The sequence below is a fragment of the Oryzias latipes genome, chromosome 13, assembly GCF_053564925.1.
Source record: "Oryzias latipes strain Hd-rR chromosome 13, Olatipes_Hd-rR_3.1".
Taxonomy (NCBI): Eukaryota; Metazoa; Chordata; class Actinopteri; order Beloniformes; family Adrianichthyidae; genus Oryzias; species Oryzias latipes.
Genome location: NC_136249.1, coordinates 28778038 through 28804657, shown reverse-complemented (window position 1 = coordinate 28804657; position 26620 = coordinate 28778038). Strand labels below are relative to the sequence as shown.

Here is a 26620-nt window from a genome sequence, read left to right as displayed (position 1 = left end):
GTAAATTCTGCCCTACGTTCCTTTTCAAGAAAATGGTTTGTGACCCTGTGAAATGTATGATGAAAATCAAACAATTTCGCCAAGCAAATATCAAAGAAATAGGTTGCAGCAGTTTTTATTTCGACTGAACTTGAGAAATCCGCGATGGGACTGAGCACGAATAGCTTCAGTGATTCCTTATAGTACAGAATCACTGTCAGTCAAAAGGAGATGCAGTCTTTCGACAGACCCTCCATTCATCACGCAGAAGCTCGGAGTCCGGGCCAGCCCACTCCCCATTCACCCCCAGAGACGCTGAGCGTCCGTGGGCGGGACATAATCGCAGCGTTTATCCAATGACGTCTAGTTTCGAAGTGCTGAAAAAAAACGTTCAAAGCAGCCCCATTGAAGTCAATGGACGCTGGGCTACGGTAGGGAAATGCACTGTGACGCTGCGAGAATGTATGAGAAGGAAATCAAGTCAGCCGACCTGCTATATGTAACTGATTCTGAACGAACTCGTCTTTGAGATGAATGTTTTCTAACGCATTTTTAGTCAATAAAATGTTACTACAATAGTACACATTTCACCATTAATTTTGTGATGTTATAAGGGAAACCGAGCTTCCCTTGCAGTCTTAAAGAAATCGCCACTGGTGTGTACCTAGCATAAAACAGATGAGAAGTAAAGAAGCTGCACTCAAAATGAAAAAAATCCCTACAGTGTGCTGAGAATTAAGTGTACAAAATATATTCAGGCTCATTATTCACTGCTTGAAACAGGTACATAACGTAGCCGCTGTGAGAGTTTCTCCTTCTTTCCTGCCCTGCTTCAGGTGCTATAAACGTGTTCAATTTGAGTAGCATCTGCTCTGTGGGATCTCCAAGAGCGCAGGCAGTGACAATGGCTTGCTGGGACGAGGCTCTTTCCTTTCTCTTAATTGCAACCACATGTGTGGTGGGAAAAAAAGCCCCCCCTGCCTGCACCACTATAGACCTGGAACTCATCCAGAATCGCCCACACAGTCACTGAACGAGCGCAGCCAGCAGCAAACACCCTCTAATTGCAAAAAGTGGAGCCCCTGGCTGGAGAACAGGCAGGGGGTGCACGCCAGGATTCTGTGTTCTTGCTGAAGGACAGCTAGGCTTTTGCATTTCAGTACCAGCTCAAAGTGGTTAGAGACTATGCAAAAATGGCCAAATGGGAGTGCTGCAGATGCAGCAGGTTTTGGCAGAACCTGTGCGTCATCAGCTTGCTTCCAAGACTAATGGATAGATGTTAAATGTTCTTTTTTCTGTCTGGACTGTCAGAATATGCTTCATCATTTTGGATTAGAAGCATTTAGCATCTGTCCGCCGCTCTATGGAGGGAAAAGTGAGTGCCAAATGATAGTTCAGATCCTGTGTTTCAAGTTGTGAGAGGACAGGTGGAACATAGATACCGGGCAGACTCTCAGCTTCCTCTTTCAAGATGTCAAATTGTACATCTTTGGTCCCATCCTCACAGGGCTTGTGGTTCAAAGGTCTAAACAGGTAAGTACAGTCAAACACCACTTTGCATGAGACCAATTGGATTATGGAGGGAGAGCTGAGGTGTCAGTTTTACTGATTTGAGACAACCTTGGAGAGGCCTCCATCACCAGAGATGTACTGCTGCCATGCCATTAAGCTGCCATGCTGCAAGGCTGCAGCATGCACAAGGTCGGGGTGGAGATTTATGATTTTGCCTGAGCAAAATGAGCAGTGCCAGAGCTATGAAGTATTTGGAGGAAATGAACCATTTTATTATATCGATTTCCGAAAACACTAGGAGAAAAAAAAGCATTGTCAGCTGTGGCATTTGGGCCTCATTGTGACAGATCTGGACCCAATAACCTGTTTATGTGGTTCTTCAAAAAGAGTATTGGATGCATTTGAGGTACTACAACATTTTATTGAAAACCGTGCCATTGGCCTGTTAATGCACTGATTTCAATGGTTGTCTGACAAAAATGTGTAAACTAAGAGATGCCTCCCAGCCCTCAGAATCAGTTTTTCAACTTCTGACATTTGGAAATGTATCTATTTCGAATGGTAATGTGATGTTCAGAACTTAGTGGAACTGAGAGGAATATTGGTGCTTTAAATGTCACTTGAAATCATCAGTGGGCCGCATTGCACTGGGTCAGTGTTTGGTATTTGAAAGGATACCGTACATCAATTGGTTTGCGGATGTTGTTAAATGCTCTTTTTTTCCCCCAAAGATCAGCAAAGCCTTCAGCTTAATTTTAAAAAGAGTTTTAAAGTTCTTCCTCTGCAAAATCCAGTTTGGATTTAGATGATTCCCCAAATCAGACATAGTAAAATGTTTGTGTGCCCATATGTAGCTCCAGCGGTGGGAAAGAGCCTGAATGCAGTAGCTCATTGTTGAACATCATGCTTGTTTTAAAAGAAATAAACCAGATCATTAAACCCCACTTGTTATCTTGAGTTTAATGTTGTTGCAATCATTTTAACATCACCAAATGTGTAGCAGTGAAATCATCTCAAACTGATTAAAGCTGCTGGAATAAACCGTAAATGTTTCCCTATGAGCAGACTCTCGACTTTAATGAAAGGGCAGCAGCTTTCCATCCTATAATCCCTTTACAGATCAGAGACAAAACATTTATCAGCATCTCAAAGCCGTTGCTACTTTGAGGAACAGGAGGGTTAAGAGGAAGAAAAGTTCTCCTTTGCCACACTTCACCCCACTATGCGCTGCCGAGATAGAGGGATATAGGCCAGGGGAGGCATGGTGTGTCATCTTGTTCTCTGCTTTGATCCTCCCAGCCTGTACTTCCATATCTTTTGAGTTCTTCTGCCATGTTTGCTTGGACCCCATCACCTTTCCAATGCATCCATCCACCAAAAGCTTTGCAGCTCACGCCAGAGCCTCTGGGTATTTTCAAGTTACATTGCAAGGATGCTTAACTACAAAGAACACCAGGCAGGTTTGTTTCCGGATGCTGTTTGCCACAGAAAGACTATCAAATGTTTGTATTAAGCCCCGCAGCACATAATAAACCGGCTGCCTGATGGCACTGCTAGTTATTAATTTTTAATTCTTGCCTGAAGACTGTTTCTATTTACACTTCTCTTTATTCTTCAAAAGGAAAATGTCTTACAGAAAGCTCCTCATGACCACGTTCCTTTTTTTTTTCTTTTCCAAGAATGTTTTTGATTCCTTGATAATGATTTTGAGCTGATTGGCTATAATTGAAAATGAAAAACATCATTCTGCGTAATGACCTGTGTTTGTAGAATTTAATAACCAGGTCATACATTCTAACTTTAATATACATTTTAAATATGCTGCATTTGTTTGTGACACAAATCAGATACCATTCTGCATTCAATTCACAGTGCTTTTAATTAACTAAGGGTGTAACAACTCATTTTAACAATGCTTTTAGTAATTTCATAAATTTTGGTTGATGATAAGTTTCATGGTCGATATTAGTTCCTTTTGAACGATCCGATTCACCAATCTAAAATCAATCCAGGACATATTTTGCCAAAACTTGAAACAGTGTGACTCAGAGATAAATACCTGGGTACTAAACAGTGCAGGGGAAGTTTTCCAGATTCCTTCTATTTCTTACAAGATAATCAAGTGCAAATTAAAAAATGTGTAGAAACAAACAAGTAAACAAGAATTAATGACAAATCCATTCACATTTTAGTTTCCTACATTTTAGCCCACTGTTGTTTTTCCACACCAAAATAATACAAACAGAACATTATTAGAACACTATAGCCCAATTTCTACTGAGCGATATGGTACAGTCCGGTCCTGTAGTTTGAGTGTTTTTATCATAAAATGGATCCATTATGCTGGACTGAACCATACCATTTTTGGGTCCCCGTTAGTTGTAGGTCCAAAGAATATTGGAACGGACCGGTCAGGGCAGAACTACTGTTGTCACACGATGAATCGCGTGGGTTGGCGAAATGTCATTAAGACAAAAGAAAGTGCCAGTGTATTCCTTTTCACCACCAGCAATCTTCTCTCAAAGAACATTAAATGCTGTGTGGGTTATTTTAGAGCACTGTGATAGAAATCTACCCGACAGTTACATGCATGCACTCTGGTTCTGCACACCTGTCCAAGCTCTCTAGCAACAGGTATGTCCCGATCTATCAGTCTGGCTTAAGGTTTCAATCACAGCTTCACCGTCACTTTGCGTGCTTGGTGACATGAGTGCCATCGATATTGAAGGAGGATTAGTACCTATCATTTACATAACTCTTTGTATTGCTAAAAAAAAGATTTTAATAAACTGGAAAAACAAGAAAAATATTAATGTAAGTCAATACAGAAATCTGCTATATGATCATATCAGCTTGGTGAAGCATACATGGAGCGCCACAATCAAGTGGCTGGAATAATATCCAGGAACATGTGTGCAGAATATTGACTGGAAACCCCAAGGTCAAAATGGGAAACACCTCAGAAGGTGGTAGAGAATGAGAGGGCAAAGATCCTGTGGGACTTCCAGATCCAGACTGATAGGATGGTAATGGCGAACCAACCAGACATTGTAGTGGTGGATAAAGAACAGAGGAAAGCCGTTGTGGTGGATGTGGCAGTGCCAAGCGATGGGAACATCAGGAAGAAGGAACATGAGAAACTGGAGAAATACCAGGGACTCAGAGAAGAGCTGTAGAAAGCATGGAAAGTGAAGGTGACAGTGGTGCCTGTGGTAATTGGAGCACTCGGGGCAGTAACCCCCAAGCTGGAGGAGTGGCTGCAACAGATACCTGGAAAGACCTCAGACCTCTCAGTCCAGAAAAGGGCAGTGCTAGGAACAGCTAAGATACTGCGCAGGACCCTCAAGCTCCCAGGCCTCTGGTAGAGGACCCGAGCTTGTCTGAGAAACCACCAGTGGAAGGGGGAGAGGGGCGTTATATATATATATATATATATATATATATATATTTGTCTGTGTGTGTATATATGTATGTATGTATGTATGTATGTATGTATGTATGCCATCATGAGAAAAATACCACAAAAACATGTTAAAAGTCCAAAAAAACCAATTGTCATTGGAGTGGGTTTTTAAGGGGTAGTAGTCTCATCTGAATGTAATGTCTTCCACAGACCTTCATGCACGCTCCCCTTTTACGCACATTTTAAAAGCATTTTTTACTCCCAGTGTGCATTTTTTTCCCCTTTTTATTAATAATTTCTTAAAAGAAGAAGTTGATTAGGTTATAATAAAATGTTTCAAAGATAGTGCCTGAATAAAAAGACTAAGAAAGTCAAACGATTGTCCTGCTGTGATTAAATTTGCAAACACAATAAACTGAGTTGCGTCAGTTAATGGAAATAATAAATCCACGTCTGCACTATAGCTTATAAAATAAATGAGTCTTTTCTATTCCAAACTGCATCCAGTGAAGTGTAACAGTGAGTGAAATATGTTGCACACTGAACATCTCCTGAAATACTTAAAAGTGTAAATAAATACCATGAAAATAGGAAGATTACCAAAATAGGAGCTATAATCTTGGACTGGGCTTTTTATTTTCCATGCTGCGCTTCAATGCATTCACTTGACACGTCCTAACTGCAAAATAACTGTCAGCTTAGAATGCAAATACTCCACATACTGCAAATGCTGGCCTCAGTGTGTGTTTGCAGAAATTCTTTGGTTTGTCGTCACTAGAAACAACTCATGTTGTGGTAAAGGTCAGCATCTTTGTGCGTAGTTTCTTCACTTTAGCTGCCATTCTCAAGTTTGTTGTGAGCTTTCTCATCAGTGAGATTTGTTTTTTTGTGGGTTTTTTCCTGATCTCTCTGAGGTTTCTTTTTTGTATCGCTCGTCCTGACAGCTCTGAGGGATCACAGAATTGAGCTGCTGCGAGCCACGTCACAGGAGCTCACCATCAGAATTGGCGACGTCAGCCTGTCAGATGAAGGACTGTACACCTGCTCGCTCTTCACCATGCCTGTCAAGACGACCAAGGCCTTCCTCACTGTTCTGGGTTTGTATGACTGTGTTGGCATACTTACAAATAGTAGTTTTTCAGAAGATTGTAGTACTCTATTTTGAAAAGTTTTTGTTTGTGTTTTAAGCAACAAGCAAGTTGTACATTAACATCTGCTTTTCATAAACACTTTTCTAATGTAAATAACTGATTAGAAGTTAGGAACCAGATGATGATCATTTATGTAAATAAAAAATAAAAATAAAATAGAGCAAAGCAAGATCATATAAAACATTAGTTTATCAGTTTGCTTCATCCCATTCCATGTCAAGCAATTAATTAAACTCCTTTTGACAAACTTAATATTTAATAGTGTAATTGTGTTATGTTCTGTATGCATAAGAGCTACTATGTCTATTTATGATTAAGAGCTACTATGTCTATTTATGATTAAAAGTATCTATCTATCTGTCTATCTATCTATCTGTCTATCTGTCTATCTATCTATCTATCTATCTATCTATCTATCTATCTATCTATCTATCTATCTATCTATCTATCTATCTATCTATCTATCTATCTATCTATCTATCTATCTATCTATCTATCTATCTATCTATCTATCTATCTATCTATCTGTCTATCTGTCTATCTATCTATCTATCTATCTATCTATCTATCTATCTATCTATCTATCTATCTATCTATCTATCTATCTATCTATCTATCTATCTATCTATCTATCTATCTATCTATCTATCTATCTATCTATCTATCTATCTATCTATCTATCTATCTATCTATCTATCTATCTATCTATCTGTCTATCTGTCTATCTGTCTGTCTATCTGACTTATTCTCCAACAAGTTTTTTGTGTTTATAATTTCTGTGAACTACAGGGGTGCCACGGCGACCAGAAATCACAGGATTCACCAAGCCAGCCATGGAGGGGGAAGAAATCACTCTGACATGCAGCACGACAGGCAGCAAACCAGCTGCCAACATCCGGTGGTTCCGAAATGACAAGGAGGTCCAAGGTAAACATGTGGCACGAGTTTAACAGAGCATTGTAGCCTCTGTTGCTCCTTGTACCCCCTGAGAGACATTCTTACTGTCAAGTCACTCAGCTGTTGCATTCCTTTGCTCATATTCATGCAATGGAAAGGTGGAGTCATCACTTCAACCAAAGTTTGAACCTGAAAGAATTTGTCTTTTTTATCTATTTGCAAAAAATCCCAGTGGTACTACAAAAGGATTTTTTAAATGATTTTGAACAAGCAACTTTTTATCACTGCAATGGTTTTAATTGTTGCCTTTTAAGCTTGTAACAGACAGTGAATTACTGTTCCAGCTATAAAAAATATAACCAGAGAAAATCTGACTAAGTCATACTAATACATACAAATTAAAATATTGTTTTCTTAAGAATTTCTGCAGAAGAGGTAGCCTAAAAATATGAAAAGAACACAAATGTAAAGCAGAAAACACTAGAAAGTAGTAAAATGATCTTTCTATGCAGAAAGTATTTTTACTTACAGTTTTTCTCAGTCGCTTTAGTACAATTCTCAGATCAGAATGAAATTCTCAAAACTATTTGTTCAATCTTCACATCATGATGTCACTTGTGCACATCATATTAGCAGTTTCTCACTTCTTTGAACAAGTTGCAATTTCTTTGGTACATCCATGCAAATGATTATGTACAATTCTCTGCTCTTTGCTACATTATCAATTGTTTATGTCATGTTGATCAAAATGTATTATATAGTTCACTGTGCAATAGTCTTACTCCTCAAAACACCTAGTCATTAGTTCATCATATAAGTCATTAACTGCAAAATGGTTGACCAAGTTGTCATAATGTGACAAACATATTTCGCTGCATTGCAAGAGAGGATATTCGCTGTGATGTGGATGAGAATTTGTGGCCTAACATACAGGAAGGACAAGAGGTGTAGGAAGACCACACCAATTCCTACTGCACTGCCTGTACTGTTGTACAGAATATTGTCCTATCTTTTTTTTCCCTCTGTGTTACTGCAGTGGGTTTTTTCTATGTTGGAATGACATGGTCTGACAACAAATTACAATATGAACAATGAAAGTGTAAATGTGAATCTTGTCCAGTCTCTTGCAATCAAACAAAAAAGGTGTAACTTACATTTTACAATAATTGTCATCAAAACTTTAGCCATAGTTTGCATCAGAACCTCCCTCTAAAGTACACAGTTATATTGACAACATGACTAAGTAATTTGACTGTCTTGTTCGTAGACAATGACACAAGGACTTGACATTCTGATGACACTGACATGTTCAATGACATAAAGACTTAGTTTTGAGAGATGAACTAAAGATTTTGAGCAAGTTACAGGCTTTTGCAAAAAAAACATTGTGTTTTGCTGTCTGTACAAATTGTTTTGAGATATGCACACACGTATTTGCAAACTTCAATTCTGATCTGAGACTTGTACTAAAGCGACTGAGAAAAACTGTAACTAGAAATCCTACAATGAGATAAGAAAATCTAGAAACAAGGAGTATTAAACAAGCATTCAAAGGGGTAAACAAGCTCAAAAAGCAACTAGTAGACAGAATTACTTCAAAATGAATGCCATACAATACAATAATTGATTTTTTTTCTAGTTCTAAGCAAAATGTCTGTTATTTTTAAATTTTTAATGTTCCTAATAGTAGTACATTATGATTGGAGTGACAAACAGCGAGTGTTATAAGTGGAAATGACTCATTTTAGAACAAAATGTAAACAAAATAAGAACAGGATCTTAGTACAAGTTAGTCATAAAGGGTAATAAAATCAAAAATACAGTTTATTCTAAGTACACAAATCTAAATTTTTGTCTCCAAAATAAAAACACTGAAGTCTGACTTGTCAGCATTTATTAAACTTTAACCCTGGAGAACTCACAGGATCAAATGTGTTGTTTTTTTTTAATTTCATTTTCTTTTACGGTAATTGTAGTTGTTTTTTTTCCATTTTATATTTTTATTTTTAGTCCTTTATTTTTTGGCTGCTGTTAATTGCTGCTACCCAAAATGAATAAACAATTTAAAATTGTCAAATTAACCTTAAATGAGGCTTTTACCACCCTGTATGTAAGCATGGGTTTTCCAGGGTTAAAACAACCCAAGAATAATGTGAAATTTAAGTCTTTTTTAGTCTTAGATCTAGTTTTTCTATTGTTTAGAGTATAGAGCAAAAGGATTCGGACTCATTTCGATAATAATTTCCTTATTTCTAGATCCTAGTTCTTAATGAGAGAGATGAAAAAATTCTGAATTTAGAGAAAAGCTTGTAAAGGTGTAGAGCAAAGATAAAACGACTTAAAACCTGGTAAAGTATCTTGAATGTCTAAAAACAATCCATCCACCCATCTTCCTCCGCTTATCCGGGACCGGGTCGCGGATGGATGGATGGATGGATGGATGGATGGATGGCTGGATGGATGGATGGATGGATTGTCTAAAAACAAGGTTTTAAATCATTGCAAAGATCAAATAGTTTGCAGTGTGGTCTCTTTTCTTACTTTTGTTAGTCAAACAAGACTACATTTTCCTCATTTACTGTAGACAGCAGTTTTGGTGTAACCTATATGCATTAGGTAGCAGACGAATGCAATCATTTGCCTTAATGTGAAGCAAAGGTTTCTGTAATCTGTTTTCATTATAGTGTAGGCTATATGCTAGCATATTTTTTCTTTTTTCTTATCCTTCTGCTTGATGACAAGGGCCCGTTATATAAATGGCTTCAATGTAATGGAGTCTGCTGTGGAGGCTCGCTGTGACAGTTGCTCTTTATCGAAGATTTGCACCAGAGAGCTTTTTCTTGGTGGTTCTGTCTGTGTCTGCCCAACATGGCACAATGATTGATAGAAGAAGGGCCAGGTTATGAAGTTTTCTTGTTGAAATGACATGCACGTAGCTTCCTGAAAGGCCAGTGGAGAGCAGACACGTAGCATCACAACCAGACTTGCTGTCCATCTCAAGAGTCACTGATGTGATCTCTTTTGTGCTTATTTTTTTAATACGCCGAGATTAATCCTTAGATAAATCTCAAAAACCCCATATTCTGAGCACATATAAACGCCTTCCTACAGTTATATCTGATATGGGAAATATCATGCACATTTGGAATGTGTGAATACCATATCTCTAAAAAGGATCAGACAACCTAAGTCTACCCCAGACTGGCGTCTTGTACACAGATGTGTTTTTATAAGTTTTACTTGCCTGAAGTGGGTTTTATTATCCCACTTGAGCAAACAGACCTGTGTGATGCATCTCCAGTTCAAAGGGAGATAAAGAACACTGCAGAGACTGCAAGGCTTCGCTTAAAAACTTCATTTCCATGTCAAAGTGTCAAAGATGGGGAATGTCACTCAGCACTGCAGATCTAAGTCTTTTGTAGGTGCAGTTTTAAAGCTTTCTTTGGCAAGTATGTGCTGGAGCATGTTTTGCCATTGGTTCTTCTGTGGAAGATCATCGCTGCCAGTGTCTGCTGTCAGTCAAATCTATCCCCACTGGGGGAGCGGTCTATAGAGCTCCAAGACGACAGCAGGTATAATGGCAAAAGCACGTCATGTGTATTTCATGCTCTGATGACTTGTTTTTTTCAACAATTTCTATTAGAAGCACGCTGCTTTACAGACCCCAAATGCAGCTGTCAGGAGGTGTCAGAAAATTTGTTTGCAGAGCACAGACATACAAATTACTTGTGCTGCTGAATGACAGCTAGGTTGAAGTATTATAACATTTTTTCCATATGTTACAAAAAAAAGCAAATAACACAAAAAAAGTTGGGTTCTATTTTGCGTTAAACACCCACTGCGATCATTTTTTGAGCTGAGTTTCTGCAGAATGGCAGTAGTTCATCCTAAGTTGTGGGTGTACCCATCCACAATTTATCTTTTGAGAAAAAAATACATAAAAACGCAAAAGAAAGACGCAAAAATTCTTTCAAATTCGTTTTTCTTAGCATAGCGACCTGATACATTAATCGGATATGTGAGTCTTGGTAATGTCTTGTGTGTTTTAAGCCCAGAAGTCTTTGAACCACTCAGGTCCTGTTACCACTATGTCACAATAGTTCCAATAGTTCTGATTAGTAGTGTACCCCACTTGCCAGAGCGAAGATCTGCTGCCCTCTTGGGGCTCTTGTTCAAAACAGATGTACCTGGGTACATCGCCGTTCTTCCAGGAGCTAGTGATGCGTGCGCTCTGGCGATGCCAGCAGCTGCCTTGAAACAGACTGACAGCTTTGCTGTTGCAGCTCCAGTGCTGCAGGCAACCTGACAAATGACAGGAAAAGCACGGGAGATTTGGGTTTAATGCCACAGAGACCCTCCTATTACTTTTCTGCTCTTAAGAGCAAAAAAATCAAGGCTTTTTTCTCCTCAATGGAAGGCCTGCGACTATGCTCTTTATTTCAATTATGTAAGTGATATGTGTCATTTTGTGAAATTGTTGCTGTTTCTTGCCTACTTCATGGGTGCTTCTTTCAAATCCTAAGGAGAAGAGAAAAGCTAACAAAAACAAAATAATGTCAAATTAGATATGCACCTTCCAAAAGGGAAATCAATACACTCATTCAGATTATAAATCAATTTAATCAAGTTCTGGTACAAATATGCAGTCTTTTTTTATTTGAAGCTTCAACTTGAGCGAGATTCTATAAAAATAATAATAATAAAAGGATAAACCTCTTGCTGACACAATGAAAGGTTGTTATTTTTTTAAGAAATGTTTTTTTTAGAAATGTTGGGCTGACACTCCTAAATTACATGTAGTAAAATAGTGAGCACTGAAATTGTTGCTGTCATAGTGGTAATGGCATGTGCAATGAGACGGCATTCCTCTTCCACATGACAAAATCAAAGGGAACATGTGGAGTGAAACAAATGGAGCAGATCAACCCAAATAAGGATGATATCTGTGATCTGGGTTTTCATCGCTGGGAGATTCTAGTGTCTGATGGAGCAGAGGATATGTGTGTGTTGTTGTGCGTTTGTGTTTTCAGCAGGAGTGAAGTGAGTACATAGGTACATATTAAATATTGGGGGTAGCACAGGATGGCAGACAGTCCAAGAGGGAGAGGAGTAAGAGAATGCACTGTGAGCAGGATTTAAAACGGCTGAGGCGAGAGTCTTCTACTAAGAAGTCCTTCTGAGGCAATTGTTTTGTAATGCCAACCAGTTCCAATAGCCTCTGTGAAGCTGTTTATGGATGTAAGTGGATAAGGTGCTGCCTGAGGGGCAAATTTTTTTAAGTAAAGCTTCAAATAACAATAGGAGGAATCATTAATGAATATACAGTATTGACATGTATGAAAATTTGCAGGGAAAGAAAATAAGTGTAAATACAGAATAAGAGCTGTTAAGGGGGCTTTAAAAAGATTAGGAATAAGAAAGGTAGACAGGACAAATGTGAAATTCTAGTCCACCTGGTTCACCTGAATCGGATCTATAAAGCTATATGTTCACAACTCAGCAACGAGCATTCAAGTGACCACTTTTACTGAAAAGTCTATGTAAAAGTGCATTTACATAGACTTACATGGCGCTCACATGTACCTATGCAAGTTTCTACGTCTGTTTTCTGGCTCAGCGTAAAAATGCATGTCCATTAAACAAGCGTTGAAGGTTAAACCAAGTCAAAATTTTGACCAATTAGGGACTTGGATTCACTGGGATGACATCCCTTTTAACTCACCGAAGTCTCGATTGTTAGAAAATTGTTTATTAAGGACAAATTATTGATTGCGGTTTGTGCCCAGCTGCAATAATTTGACACCAAGTCTTTCATATAATGGAATAGAGTTGTGGAAACAAAGGCCTGGAGCTAAATTTGACAGATTTGCACCACTTTGACAATTTACACCAAGCCTCTTCCAACTGTAGGTGCTAGTATTGGGTACCAAAAGTCCATATACTCCATATGATAAAAGCACATCCAAGAATGCGTCACATGCCTGGTTTAAACGTATCATAAGAGGTTGTCCTAGACCAGCCACATCAGCTCACTGTACTCCCGCACTTTCCATTTTACTTTGACTTAACTTTCAAAGACCAAAAACCCAATCTCTTAAGAGAGAAGACAGACACAATTAAAAATAATACACCAAAAATTTGAGGATGAGGATGATCGCCATACATCCCCCTTGGCCATGGTTCATGTCCCAGAAGAGGGTCTGCTCCCCCTCATGTTTTCTGTCCCTGGGGAGAGTCGTCGCAGCTGCTTCTCTTTGTACCTGTTCCTAAGAAGGGGTTCTCCATGTAACCCCTCACTGCTCCTGCGCTGCAGGAACCAGAACTGTCTTCTGGTTTAGCTGTTGCTTTGTTGTTCCCTGTAGATCTGTAGATCCCCTTCTCCTAAGTGTTGTGCTGTATTTGAGCATCTGGGATCTACCCTTTTGGGAAGGGGGAGTACTGTGAGGATTCTAACCTTGGTTTTTGTGATGTTTCTTAAGTGTTTGTCTGGTTCTGTTTTCCTTGTCAGTCTCACCAGGTTTTAGGTTGATCATCCACAGGTGCCATAAATTAGTCAAGAACCCTCAGTGTATTTAAGGTTTCAGTTCTTCCTTGTCAGGTCATCTGCTTTGTCATCCTCTGTTGTTTCACCGTGGGTTTTTTTTCATACTGAAGTTTATTTATTGTTAAATGTTTAGGTTTTTTGCCACCAAGATGGGTCTCCTTCATTTAGGGTTTTACACCACCACTTCCTGAAAGCTTTTTGTTTTCTGTTTATTCAGATGCAGGAAAACTCCAATAAGCCAAAACTACACACACTGATAATATCCAGCTAAGCCCGCTGTTTCATCGTCTTTTTGCAGGCACTCAGGAGGTGAATGCAACAGGAAAGTCATTTACCGTGAAGAGCAGCCTTAAGTTCTTAGTGGACAAACGAGATGATGGTGTGGCCTACACCTGCGGCGTGGAGCACGTGTCTCTGTCCAGTCCCTACACCACAACAGAGGTCCTGGAGATCCACTGTAAGTGCAGTTGTAGCCCACAAAGCTGGATTTGTAGAGAAGAAATAAAGAATTGAGATTGCATTTATGCCTGCAGGTTTAGCTTCGCATTTGTTCTGGATTAGTGAAGGATTAGTTTGCAGGTAAGGGATTAGTAGCAGGGCAGAAAAAGGAAAATGGACTTTAACAGTTAAGTTTAACAGCTGCCTGAAGGGTAAAAAGCTGATGACTGATGCACTTTGTTAGTGTTGCAGTGATAGCCTCTAACATACAGTATCTATAGCATTGGAATTATTGTTTCCTTCTTCTCTCCAGACGCTCCCCATGTGGAGATTACACATTCCCTGATTATCCCACAGGAAGGACAATACTTTAAATTGGAGTGTATTTCCAAAGGCAACCCAAGGTATATGTCCTTATATAGTTTTTCTGTTGTTTTTTTGTAAGCAAAATGAAAAGACGTGTTGTTAAGTTTGGTCATTGCAACTTATAAGGAAGTAGGTGAGAAGAAAATATTGTTCACAGTTTTGCTTGCATTTATTTCCAAGACCTGAACCGGTGCTGTGGTTCAAAGATGGAGGAGACTTGCCTGACATTGAGCGGATGATTGTGGAGGGAAGAGAACTCACCATAACCACGCTGAACAAGACAGACAACGGCACATACCGCTGTGAGGCCAGCAACCACGTGGGGACCAGCTCGGCTGAATATACCCTGTTTGTTTATGGTGGGTACTTCAGTGAGGTCCTTGCTTTATTGCATTTTATTTCTGCTGGACTGCCTCTGCTGCTGCTTCACTCTGACGGGGCAATTCCAAATCTTTTTGCTGCTTATCGGCATGATTCAAAAGTTCAGGCAAAAATTCAGATCCAACACAAATGGTGTTCGATATAGGAATAAGCTCAAAGCAAATATTCTGATCTTCTACTGCACAGCAGAGTTTAGTTGCTGTTCCAAAGCACAGTTCTTAAGGTAAAGAATTATATTTAAATGGGATTCTTCACAATTGTTGCTATGTCAATATTCAACAGTAAAAGAAGGACGATGCAAAGTCATAATGATAGAAAACACATGTTTAACAAGTCGTTCGTACATTTTTTATTCAAGTAAATCTGCTACAGCGGGAAGATGTAAGGGTTCTTCGGTTTAATGTGGTTATGTTTTGGTTATGTATTTAGTTGCCCTTCATCATTCACACCAGTTTCAGCTCAATTATAATCCACAGCTGTCTTCATATCAGTTAATGGCCCTGAGTCTATTTAAGTATCTGGTTTTCAGTTCCTCTGGGTCAGGTCAGGTCATCTGCTCTGCAATGCCACCGCCACATTTTTGTTTCTCCATGGTTTTGGCATCTTGGTTAATTAATTGAACGTTTTAGTTTCTGCCACCATTATTGCCACCTTATTTGACACAGGGTGAATTTTATTTTGAAAGGAACTTGCTGTCAAAAGTAAAATAAAATTGTTATATGAAGAAAGATTAATGCCTGCTTTAATTCAATTTTTGTTAATATTTAAAAGCTAGATTTTATAACTTAAAAGTTTAAAGGCTACAAAACAAGCATGTTTTTCTAAACGTTCAAGTGAGACTTTGAGGTTCTTGCTGGGTTTTGACCAAATGGTTATCAGCCTTAAAGAATACAGACCCCTGCACTAGGGGACACTGATATTACTGAGTATAGATGGCACACATGCAATATAAAGATAGTGATAACCTTGATTATAATTCTAAAAAGTATTTAGACACTGACTGTAAGTGGGAGCCTTGACTTTTCTAAAAGTTTTGTTGTATCATTTGTTGATTTTTGTCTGACAGATCTTTTTTGTAAAATCTGATTTTTTTTTTTTGGTAAAATCTGTCTGGCAAACAAAGACACCAGCCAGATGATCTCCGTTGGCGATGCTGCTGTCACTGTTATAATCAGGAAAAATGAGAAGAAGGTTGCTGCCAAGCAGAGATCTGAGACTTCTAGCGTGTGACTGCTGTTTTCAGAGAGTGGATGCCTAAAATTGCCAAGCAGATCTGGTAGGAGTGACTGAATACTGGAACAGCCTGACACTGAAGCAAACAATCTTCTTTGTCGAAAAATTCATTTATATGGTTGAAAAAGGAATGTGGTGTTAAAGTCTCACCACAATCATCATTTGATCTATTGTCAAAGCGTTTTTTGTGGTCTTTTAATAATTATTATGACGTTTTAAGCCAAAATCAAAAACCTGTCATTTTCGAGGATACAGTTTCTGCAGAGTGGGAGTAGTTCATTCGAAATTTGCCTCTGAGTTGTGGATGGTTTGCACAGAGGAAGCCCACCCTTACCTCCCGTCATCCATCTGTTTACACGCTCTCCAGCTAGCTTGTAGTCCCTCACACCCCCAACCTAACATTATCGGTGCAACAAAAATGGCTAGCTTTTGAACCAGTTGCCAGCTAGGTCAATTAAAAAAAAGATGTATGTGTATATATTTGTCTGCAAATGGATGCATCAGAATGGATCATTATGTCACACCTGTAGGCTTTTACCAACTGAGTTTTTTTGTCTGCTCCTGATTTACAATAATTTGAAGAAAGAAATACTCAGAAATGCAGTTTTAGGGTTATTTTTCTTTATATATGTCCTATATCATCAGAAAAATGCCACAAGATACACCAAAAACACAATTTTCCTCAGAGTAAAGTTTTCAGCACAAAAAGCAGAAATTCTTTTATATAATTATTAAAGTGGTGTTTTCCCTTTAAATCCAGGAGAATGGGACACTTCTGCACACTACTGCAGTTACATCAGATGCCAGAGGGGCATTTGAAGCTGTGCCACTTCAGCTGCGTGAACATGAGAAAAACTGAATGTGAAACGCTGAAACGTGCCTTTAGGAACGACTTCTGGTCTTTATTTTACCCAACTTTAGCTTACAATTTATAAATTCAAGAAAAGCTGTTTCAAGCAAACTGTTCTTTGTTTTAATTAATCAATGGATAATTATAAGCTAAATTAAACACCAAGAGGACATGTAATGCATTTAGAAGGAAATCTTTATCATAGATAAAATGTTGTCAAAATAATAACCGGCTATTGTTATTTTCACACCAATGGCAGTACGTACTCTGGTAACATATTCTATAAAACCTCAAGTAAAGATTGTCACTTTTGCAGACTCTTTTGCTCTAACATCCATTCTCAAATAGTGCATTGGTACTTTGTGAGATGACAAATATTTATCTTGCTACACATCACTGCATGTCACATTGCTGCACAGCGTCTGGACTCTTGTTTGGAGAGAAAAAAAACAGTGTTAGGAGAGGCAGAATTAAGTTTTGGATTTTTGCCTGGAGAAGAGACAAGTAAACAAAACCACAGTGGACAAGAAGATCGGGGGGGAAAAAGACAAATATAGTTGCAGAAAAAGACTGACTGTGCTGGCTTTTATCAAGCACAGCCAAGAATGAAAAGGGAAAACTATATATGTACGAGACAAACAAACATATTCAAATTTAAAGTGGACTTGTCTGAAAGGTTGCTAGATAAACTGCCACATTGGATTTTGGTATTTTTAATTTCCTCTCAATAGCATTTGCTGGATGCAGGGAAGCCTCTTTATGCAATGTAAAAGGTAGAAACTTTGGGGGGAGAAAGTCATTCTTTGAGAAATGCCAAGAAAAAAAAGACGACATGTTCATCCTTTCAGCATATGTTTTCTAGGTGTCCTCCCTTAGGTTGCTCAGTGAATAGGCAGCAAAGTCGGGCAAGTTTCTATCATCCCGTCAGCTCACGCAACCATGGGCTGCTTCCATGCTCCATTTCAAGCCAAGCCTGTGATTATTCTATTACTTGAAAAAAAGAAGAACTTGTTGAATTTACTGTAGGAGTTATGCACCTAGAATCTGTTACTGACTCCATCACATTACCAGAGGAAATAACTAAACTCCTGACTCTTGGCAGCCTTCTCACACTAAGCATTAAGGTACTGGTTGCCGGAAAAATCAAAAACGAAGCCGAGCTGGAGAGAAAAAAAATGTGTGAGACAAGCTCATTTCCACAGACGATGACACTCATTTTTTAGATCATCATCCATCAAGTCTGACTTAAAACCTGCTAGGTCTTTTTGATATTCTCATCATATCATTTGATAATAATAGGAGACCTGAGAAGCCATAAATGTCATCTGTCTGCCACATTTTTTCCCCCTGAAATGATCTTTTTTAATCAGCCTTCTTTCACGCAGCAAGGAAATGCTGTATTTTAGATGTGAGAGAAATAGTAGCAAATGATTGTATAGTTCAATACAACAGAGAGAAAACCATATCCAGGAGTGGACCCTCTTCTTAGCTCCCATTGTTACATTTTCCTGTCACTGACTGCACATTTTTACCATGTGAGAATAACACATTTCCCTTTTTCTCAGTGTTTGAGCCTGTTTGACAAAATCTGAAGGAAGAAAAACACCCTAAATTAACCTATTATTCATCCTGTTAAACTACACTTTTTAAATAACTTCTTACATCTGGAGCTTTAGTTGGTTGTGAAAATCTTTTTTCTATTCTTTCATCACTTTGGCGTAGAAGCAAGTTACAATCTGGTTTGGGATATGCTCTTCTTTTATCTCATAGAAATTTCTAAAGCTCAAAGATCCACTGATTAAAAAAAATATTTTTAACAAGGCCTTGTAGCATTTATCTGATGAAGGATGACATATATAAAGAAATTTGAGCTCAAAACTGCATTTCTGAGAATTTCTTTATTCATATCGCTGTGAATCAGGAGCAGACGAAAAAAAGCCGTTTGAAAAACTCTTATTTGTTGTGTGAAGGATATAGTCATTACTGCATTCCATTCTGATGCCTCCACTTAATTTCCTCGTCTGAGCTGGCATCTGGCTCAAAACTGTAAAGCGGGAAAGCTCTAATGGTGCTTGCTAATGCTAGGTTGGGATTGTGAGGGGTTGGAAGCTAGCGAGAGAGCAAGTAAACAGATGGGTAACAGGAAGTGGGGACGGGGTTGCTCCATGCCAACTGTCCCGCCCACAACTGAGGAAAATTTCTAATGAACCCTTTCTGCTCTGCAAAAACTAGGTCCTAGTAAATGACAGTTTTTAAATTTTCTATTTAGCCCTAAAACAGAATAATCATAATTAAAAGACCGGCGGGAACACTTTTAAAATATATCAAAAGGTGATTGGAGTGGGACTTTTAAGTGATTTTTATACTTTGTTCTTTGGTCTGTCTTGTGGAAAACATTTAGCAGTTTAAATTACATTTCGGTTTAACCTAAACAAACCATGATCTGAAGTCATAAGCACGGTACAGAGTGCTTGGGATGAATGCGTCCTTCGTTTAACTGGCTAAAAGAAGAGAAGTAACTTGCAGCCTAATCACTGTCACTGATTTGAAGTGTTTATTAAAGATGTCTCGTGGTGACGACGGTTTGTTTGTGATCTTTGGCTCCTATTTTGACCACATGTCCTTCGCCACCTATGTGCCCTTTTCTCCTTCTTCACCTTCCCCGGTCGGCCTCTTCCTCCATTTCTTTAGTCCCTTAAGTCGACCCTTCCACATCTTTCACGTCTTTAAGCATCGCAGATACAAACACATCTGCAATTTAACTTTATTTTACTTTTTTTTATTTTTTAAAGTAAAATTTCTATTGAAAAATCTTTTTTAATTCTTTTTTCAGTCTTTTTATAAGAGAAAGAGTGAATAAGAGACAGAACGAATGAATGGATTAAAAAAAAAAGATGTTATGCCTTTAACCATACACTATTTTGCAAAAAAATATCTGCTCATTTACCTTTACACTTTTAAGTGGCATTCAGATGTAGTGGGATGTTATTTCACTCACAATACTAGCAGCAACTCTTTAGGGAAAGCTTTCCATGGGTGTAGGAGTGTAGCTATGTAGCTTTGACTCTTCTTCCAGAAACACATTAGTGAGGTCAAAACTGAGGTTGGGCCAGAAGCTGTGGCTGCCAGTCTTCACACTAAATCATCCCAAAGGTGTTCTAGAAAGGTTTAGGTCAAGTTCTTCCACACCATCACTCATCCATGTTTTTGTGCACTGGTGTGCAGTCATGTTGAAACAGAAAGGGGTCATCCCTAAACAGCTCGTACGAAGTTTGAACCATTGAATTACCCAGAATCCTTTGGTATGTTCAGGTTTTTTTTTCAGTGGAATTCAGGGACCAACCTCACACCAAACCTCCCTTTTACCAAACCTAACATTGGGCTCAAAGCTGTCAGAGAAACACCGTTCTCCTGGCATTCGCCAAGCCAGACTTGTTTATCAGATTTCCAGATGAAGCGTGATTTGTCACTCTAGAGGACATGCCTCCAACCGCTCCAGCAGCGTTGTGTTTTACACCACTGCATCCGACACTTTGCGCTGCACTTGGTGATGTATGGCTTAGATGCCGCTCCTGGACCATGGAAACCAATTCCATGAATCTCTCTAAACACTGTTCTTGAGCTAATCTGATGTATGCGTCACATTTGGAGGTCTGTAGGGGTTGACTCTGCAGAAAGTTGGCGATCACTGCACACCATCTGCTGACCTCACCCTGTCTATTTGTGTGGCTTACAAACACGTGGCAGAAGTGCTGTTGTTCCCATTTGCTGCCACTGTGATATAAAACCAGTCACAGTTGACAGGAATATTTAGAGTGGAAATTTCATGACTGGACATGTTGCACGGGTGACATCCCATCACAACACCACAGTGGAATTCACAGAGCTGCAGAGAGCCCATCCTAAACTGATTTACTGAGCCTTTCATGCAGATTTTGTTGTGAAATCTAACAAAATCCGCTTGATTTTGTTCTATCAATTGTCTCAGGTTTGGTGCAGGACCAGTGGTACAAGCTAAGACTCTGTTTTCTATAAGGAACAGTTTTATGGTTTTGTTTTTATTTATTTTTTTAATTCATGTACATTGTCACATTCTAACCTGCACATCCGATTTTAAGTTCCAAACCTTTTTTCTGCTGCTAGAGACATCAGTTCATATGAAGTTTTATCAATATTTTTCTCATTTGATTTTATTTGTATTTAATTGTATTCTTCCATTAAATTAACACTGAAAGGACTTGCAGTGTATCCTGAGAATTTTAGTCTGTCTTAATTCCTGTCACCTTGCAAATGCAAAAGGTCAGAGTTCAGAAAGGAAGCTGACATTTTTATTTTAGTTGTCTTACGTTACCAACTTTTTATTCCAGTCCAACCGAATCGTTTGACTTATTTATTTATTTTGGCTGAGACCATTCTTGAGAAAGTTTAATGATTCAAATGCAATTTTATTGTATGATCTTAACATCTAAATACTGCTAAAAATAAATCAACAACATATTTATTTGTTGAGGCCACTCTGACAACTACCTCTATTTTATGCTATATTTTTTGCCATATTTATTCTTTATTTTTGCTATATTTGTTTACAAATCTTATGCTGCTCTGTGATTGTTTTCTGTCAGGTGTCACTACTATTCTGTATGGTTGATAGGATTTGCAGAAGAAATGAAGACACTGCTTCACTGCTCCGAAGGCTTTTTTCCTTTTTTTCATCAATCATTCCCATCTTCCTGCTGCATGCTTCCTTCCCGCTCTTTCTATCTTCTTTTTTTTTTTGTTGCTCCTGATCTGCATTTGTCCTCCTCTTGGTCCTAATGTCAAACCATCAAAAGCATCAAATAGTTGCTTTTGTGTTTTTGACATCATATCCCTAATTGCAGTTGTAGTCTTGGGTTTGGTTTAATGTCCTAACTTCCTTTATTTAGAAGGATTCCATTAAGAAAATTTTTTATTTAAATAATATTAAAATGCCATGCAATAAAACTGCCTATAACTTTAGGGCTAAGGCATTACCAACAATATAAAAACACAAACATACTTGACATGTATTCATTGCCCTTACAACTTTGTGTAAATATGCAGAGAAATAAACAAAATATATTTATAAAACTGAGTGACAATAAAGCGCAATGATTTACTGTACATTTATATCAACATTTATATTGTTTTAATGTCTAATATTTCGAAACAATAACAAAACATATACATAAATCAACGTTTTGAGCAATTCAAAGAGAGTTTCTTACCTCTGCTCTGCGACAAAATAAATATTAAGCTGCTAATAATCTCTTGTGCTTACTTTGAACTTTGTGCTTATCTTTTTAAAATATATATATATATATACATATACATCACAGTGTCATTTTTTCTTACTGCTGTCACTGTCTGCAACCATGGCAACAGCCAAAGACTTTCAAGGCCCCACAACAGGTAAATATTCCACCAGACGATCATTGCACATGTAGTGTGTGATGCTGGACCAGACTCTGGATCAGGAAGAACAAAAAAAAGGCCTGACCCAGCATGAGGCAAACCATCATCATGCATGGATGCTCTCTCTGCTGCTGACACCTGACTCTGTAATGGGCTGCATACATTATTGCACCGTGTTTCTCTTTTACATTGCCTTTGTCCATTGATATGGATCGTTCCATCTGAGTGCAGCATGCACATGTGAACGTGTTTGTCAATGATTGCAAAATAAATAAAATAAAGCAGATATAATTTGTGGAAATGTGTGTGTTTTAAACTGTACTTTATGATTTATTCTATGTGCATTCAGTTTTTCTGTAGGTGTAGCAATTGAGTTTTACATGGCATTTTCTGAGATGTGTCATTTCTGTTTAAGTCTAAAATTGTTTTTCTTTTTCTTTTTAAAAAAACCTTCAAAGTTTTAAATCAGTAAAAAAAAATGTTGATGTAGGCCATGTGCTGCTAAATGTCTGGATTTTGTCTTCAATTTTGGTGTGAATTTCCTAATTTTAATCTGTTTTACATCGTTTGAAATATTTAAACCTTAAATTAAAGATTTAACTAATTTTGTTGTAGTCCTCTAAGTCTTCTTTAATCTGACTTTACTCAGTTTTTCTTTGAAGTGTAACAAATTTAAGTGTAAAGTATAAAAACACGAAACTGCATTTTATATATACAGTATATTAAAAAACCTCATCAAAACTGATGACTGCATCATATAAATCTTAAATTATTTGTTTTAACTGTAAATGCATTGATAACTTCATAATGTCAAAACTTGTTTCTTAATTCCAGGTTTGTTTGTTTTTTGTATCTGTTGAGAAATTGGTTTGAATTACGTAGCTAAGAGACAGATTATACCAAAAGAGAACTTTGCACTGCAAACACTAAATCTCATCAAAGTAAGAAGACCTTCGTTTTAAGAACATTTGTTTTGCAAGCAAAATTATCTTTGCAAGGAAGTTTTTCAAAAGCAAAATAACTTTATAAAGAGAAAATTATTATTATTTTTTTTTTAATTGAAATAAAGTTTCTTGGCAAGGTTTTTGTGCTTATCTGAATAACCTTTTTTTAATCTCCAGTTCATCTTTTAACATAAATTTGCGTCTATGTTTGTTAATGTGTTTGTTAATGTATAAAAATGTATGCATGAAATCTGGTCAGAATGGGTGTGGGTTTTAAAAAGATTTTTGTTCTACCCACTCCTTTTTTGAGCAATTTATCCCTTTTCGCCATCATGTTTGCTTAAGTATTTTATGTTGAGTTTGATTTATTTTCTTTTATTTTCAATCAATGAATCAATCAGTTGATCAATAAATCTATCAGTTAATCAATCCGACATCTGCCAATGGGGTAAAAATTTATAACTCATAACAAAGGGGCCTATTTTTGCAGTATTCACACATCAATGTGCAGCAAAAAGAGAGTAAATGTAACTTTTGCACCAAGCAATGTGGTGCAGTCAGTGCCTGTTTATGACATTCTGATTTAAATCATTAAAAAAATATATGTTCTGCATGGAGTCGAAAACAATGCATGCTACACTTCACCATTTTTTCCTTTAGGCCACACATTGGGCTACTGAAAATTAGGGTTACAATCCGTTAACACTGTGGAATAATGAGCTTTGAACAAACATTTCCCAGGGTCACTTTGCAAAAGCGAGCAGAAACCAGAACGATTCATCAGACTGAGATAATGAGAGCACAGGAGGTGCAGAGGAAGACACGTCCACTCACAGTTTATTACAGGAAAGACACAGAGGCATGCTCCAGCCTGAGAAACGCTCGGCTCTCTGTCTGCCCTGTAGATGCCTCATGTTAGATAGTGTTTTTCAAAACACCTGACCCTGAGCCGCAGAATGTGGCAGCAAGCACAAAGAAACATGAAAGACAGTGCATGAAGAGGCTTTCGCAGGCCGATGAAAACATCACTCAAGACCGCATAACTCATGTTCCCTGGCAGCTCAGGACTGCTCAGCTATTAACTGTGCTGAGATTCGTGGTAAATCTGTGATCATTTCTTTTATGTCAAAGTTCAAACCCTTTAAAGGGTCGGTTCACTTTCAAAAACATATTTGGAGCAGGATGATTGCTGGTGCTAAAGTGGTTTAAATTGCTGGTTAATAAATGCAGTCCGTCTCTTCCTTGCAGATCCAAATGCTTTAGGGCAGCATGGACCCGACCATGCTTTGATCGGTGGTGTCGTTGCAGTCGTGGTCTTCATCACCTTGTGTCTGATAATAGTTGTTGGACGGTATCTGGCTAGACATAAAGGTAAAGAGGCCGGCTGTTTTCTTTTGAGTTGAATGAAAAACGGTGTACATCTTTCACCTGGTGGATTAGTTGCTCTGTTTATTAACAGGAACGTATCTGACGCACGAGGCCAAAGGAGCAGAAGACGCCCCCGATGCCGACACAGCTATCATCAACGCTGAGGGAAACCATGTGCATGCAGAGGAAAAGAAAGAGTATTTCATTTAGACTTGTTGCCATTTTTCCTTCGTTCCAACCTTCAACAGCAGACATGCAATTTTAAGCTGCCTCAGCATCGCAACATAACCTATTTTATTTTGCAGTTTTTTCTCTCTCTTTTCCAAAAAGCTCCAGCTTTCTGCTTGTTTTTTAAAGCATTCAATGACGAGATCGTTTCTCCTTTTGTAACTGACACAAACCGCATACCATTGGACTACATCTCTTTCTATTTTTGGTGCCTAAATGATATTTGTTTTTGTTTTTTTCTGCAGTTTGCTTCTTCTTCTTATTGACTCTCCTCTCTTTTTGGTGGATTTTTTTTCTTTCTCTGAAACAACAAATATGCTTCGTATCAACGCGTAGTGGAGTTTTGAAAGCAGTTTGTGTGAAATGAATCCAAATGATCTTTTAGCAGCTTAAACAGATGTGTTTGATAACACTTGGAGTCATCCCACACATATATCATAACACACACCAGACATTTCTTGGAAAAATTTTGAAGCACAGTCTTTGCGATTGTCCTGAGATGAAACCAACTCCCATTTTCCAACTGTTTATTCCCGCCTCTTTTCTTTCCCCAATTCTTGCCCCCGAATGTTGTTTTCTACTGATAGAAAAGTTAGAAAATTAAAGCACAAAGTCTGAGGACTAACATTGAGGGGAACCACAGCAACCGTTTCTTGTCTCAGGATTCAATACGAGTCTAAAAGGAAAGACAGAGTGACAACGATTTCAGTCACTGTCATGGATGGAAAACTTTGATTTTGTTGATTACTTGATGTAAGATCCAAACCGAATGACTGGAACTCTGCAAGGGTTCATTATTTATGTTGAATTTTATTGAAAAACTATGCTTAATGTGTTGATATTGCTGTAAAAAACGTTGCTTATGTGAACACTGGTGATCAGTATTGTTGAATCTTTGAATCCCTGACACATCTCAGTTTGTATATTAGCTTATACTGTATTTAATACATTCAAAATGTTTGTTTCCATTAATATTCCAGGTTGATTTTTCTTTTCAACAAGGTATTTAAATATATAATTTCAGTAAATAAATAAAAAAAGAACTTCTGGCTGTTACTTTTAATTTCATTTCATATCTTATTTTGAAAATCTTCATACATTTGGAGATTTCTTCAAATGGGGATTCTAATGAGTTACTTAAAAAGGCATAAAAAGCAAACAAAAAATATAACTAAATATATGTATTAATCATTATGACCGATTGACATTCATGATATATTAATTGATATTGTTGTTAATACTACAGTAGTTGTTCAACAAAGTTTTTCATTTTTTAAATTCTGTACCTCATCAATAAAAAAGAGAACAACACAGTTCAAGGATCACCGTTATGGCCTTTGAGTTTGCTGCAAACAGTCCTGACATGTTGAGGCATTGGTGAATCAGACATCCCTCCACTGTATATAATCACTGTATCAAAGACTTTGAACCACATTGCCAATGCTCATACATGTTACTTTGGTAGTTCAGTATGATGCTATAAATAACTCATTTTGTACAAAGGTTTAATTGCTGTAATTAAGTTGCTTTTTATGGAGGATGTGTGACATTTTTTCTCAGTATTGAATATTCATTTTTCAACTATGCCACTGTAAAAAAAAAAAAAGAAAGAGTTCAGATTAAAATAATAATGACTTAAAAACTGCCATTTGTTGTGCCTGAATTTAAACTTATTGAAGAACCTCTCCGATCATCTTTTAAATCTATTTTTAAAGCGTTCCCAGAAGCTTTTTAATTATAAATATGGAGTTTTTAAGCAAATTAAACTGTGTTGTTTTCAAGGACGTAGCTTTTGCAGAGCAGCAGAAGTCTGAAATTCGCCCCTGAGTTGTGGGCGGGACTGTTGGTGCGGATCAAGCCCGTCCCCCCTTCCCATCATCCATCTGTTTACAT

At 37.8% G+C, this 26620-nt stretch overlaps 1 protein-coding gene across 3 annotated transcripts in view; it reads left to right on the top strand.

Annotated features, from left to right (window-relative positions):
* Window positions 1-26369, top strand: part of cadm2b (cell adhesion molecule 2b) — a 201747-nt gene extending 175378 nt beyond the window's left edge. For 2 of the 3 annotated variants that reach the window (XM_078956605.1, XM_078956607.1), the window contains 8 exons: window positions 5839-5991; window positions 6835-6972; window positions 13785-13943; window positions 14238-14328; window positions 14471-14649; window positions 22158-22184; window positions 24380-24502; window positions 24591-26369. In XM_078956605.1, coding sequence (XP_078812731.1) covers window positions 5839-5991; window positions 6835-6972; window positions 13785-13943; window positions 14238-14328; window positions 14471-14649; window positions 22158-22184; window positions 24380-24502; window positions 24591-24709 — 989 coding nt within the window. In that variant the 3' untranslated portion in view covers window positions 24710-26369. The remainder of the gene's footprint in view (window positions 1-5838; window positions 5992-6834; window positions 6973-13784; window positions 13944-14237; window positions 14329-14470; window positions 14650-22157; window positions 22185-24379; window positions 24503-24590) is intronic. The other variant, XM_078956606.1, reaches the window with a different exon arrangement.
* Window positions 26370-26620: the final 251 nt, after the last annotated feature.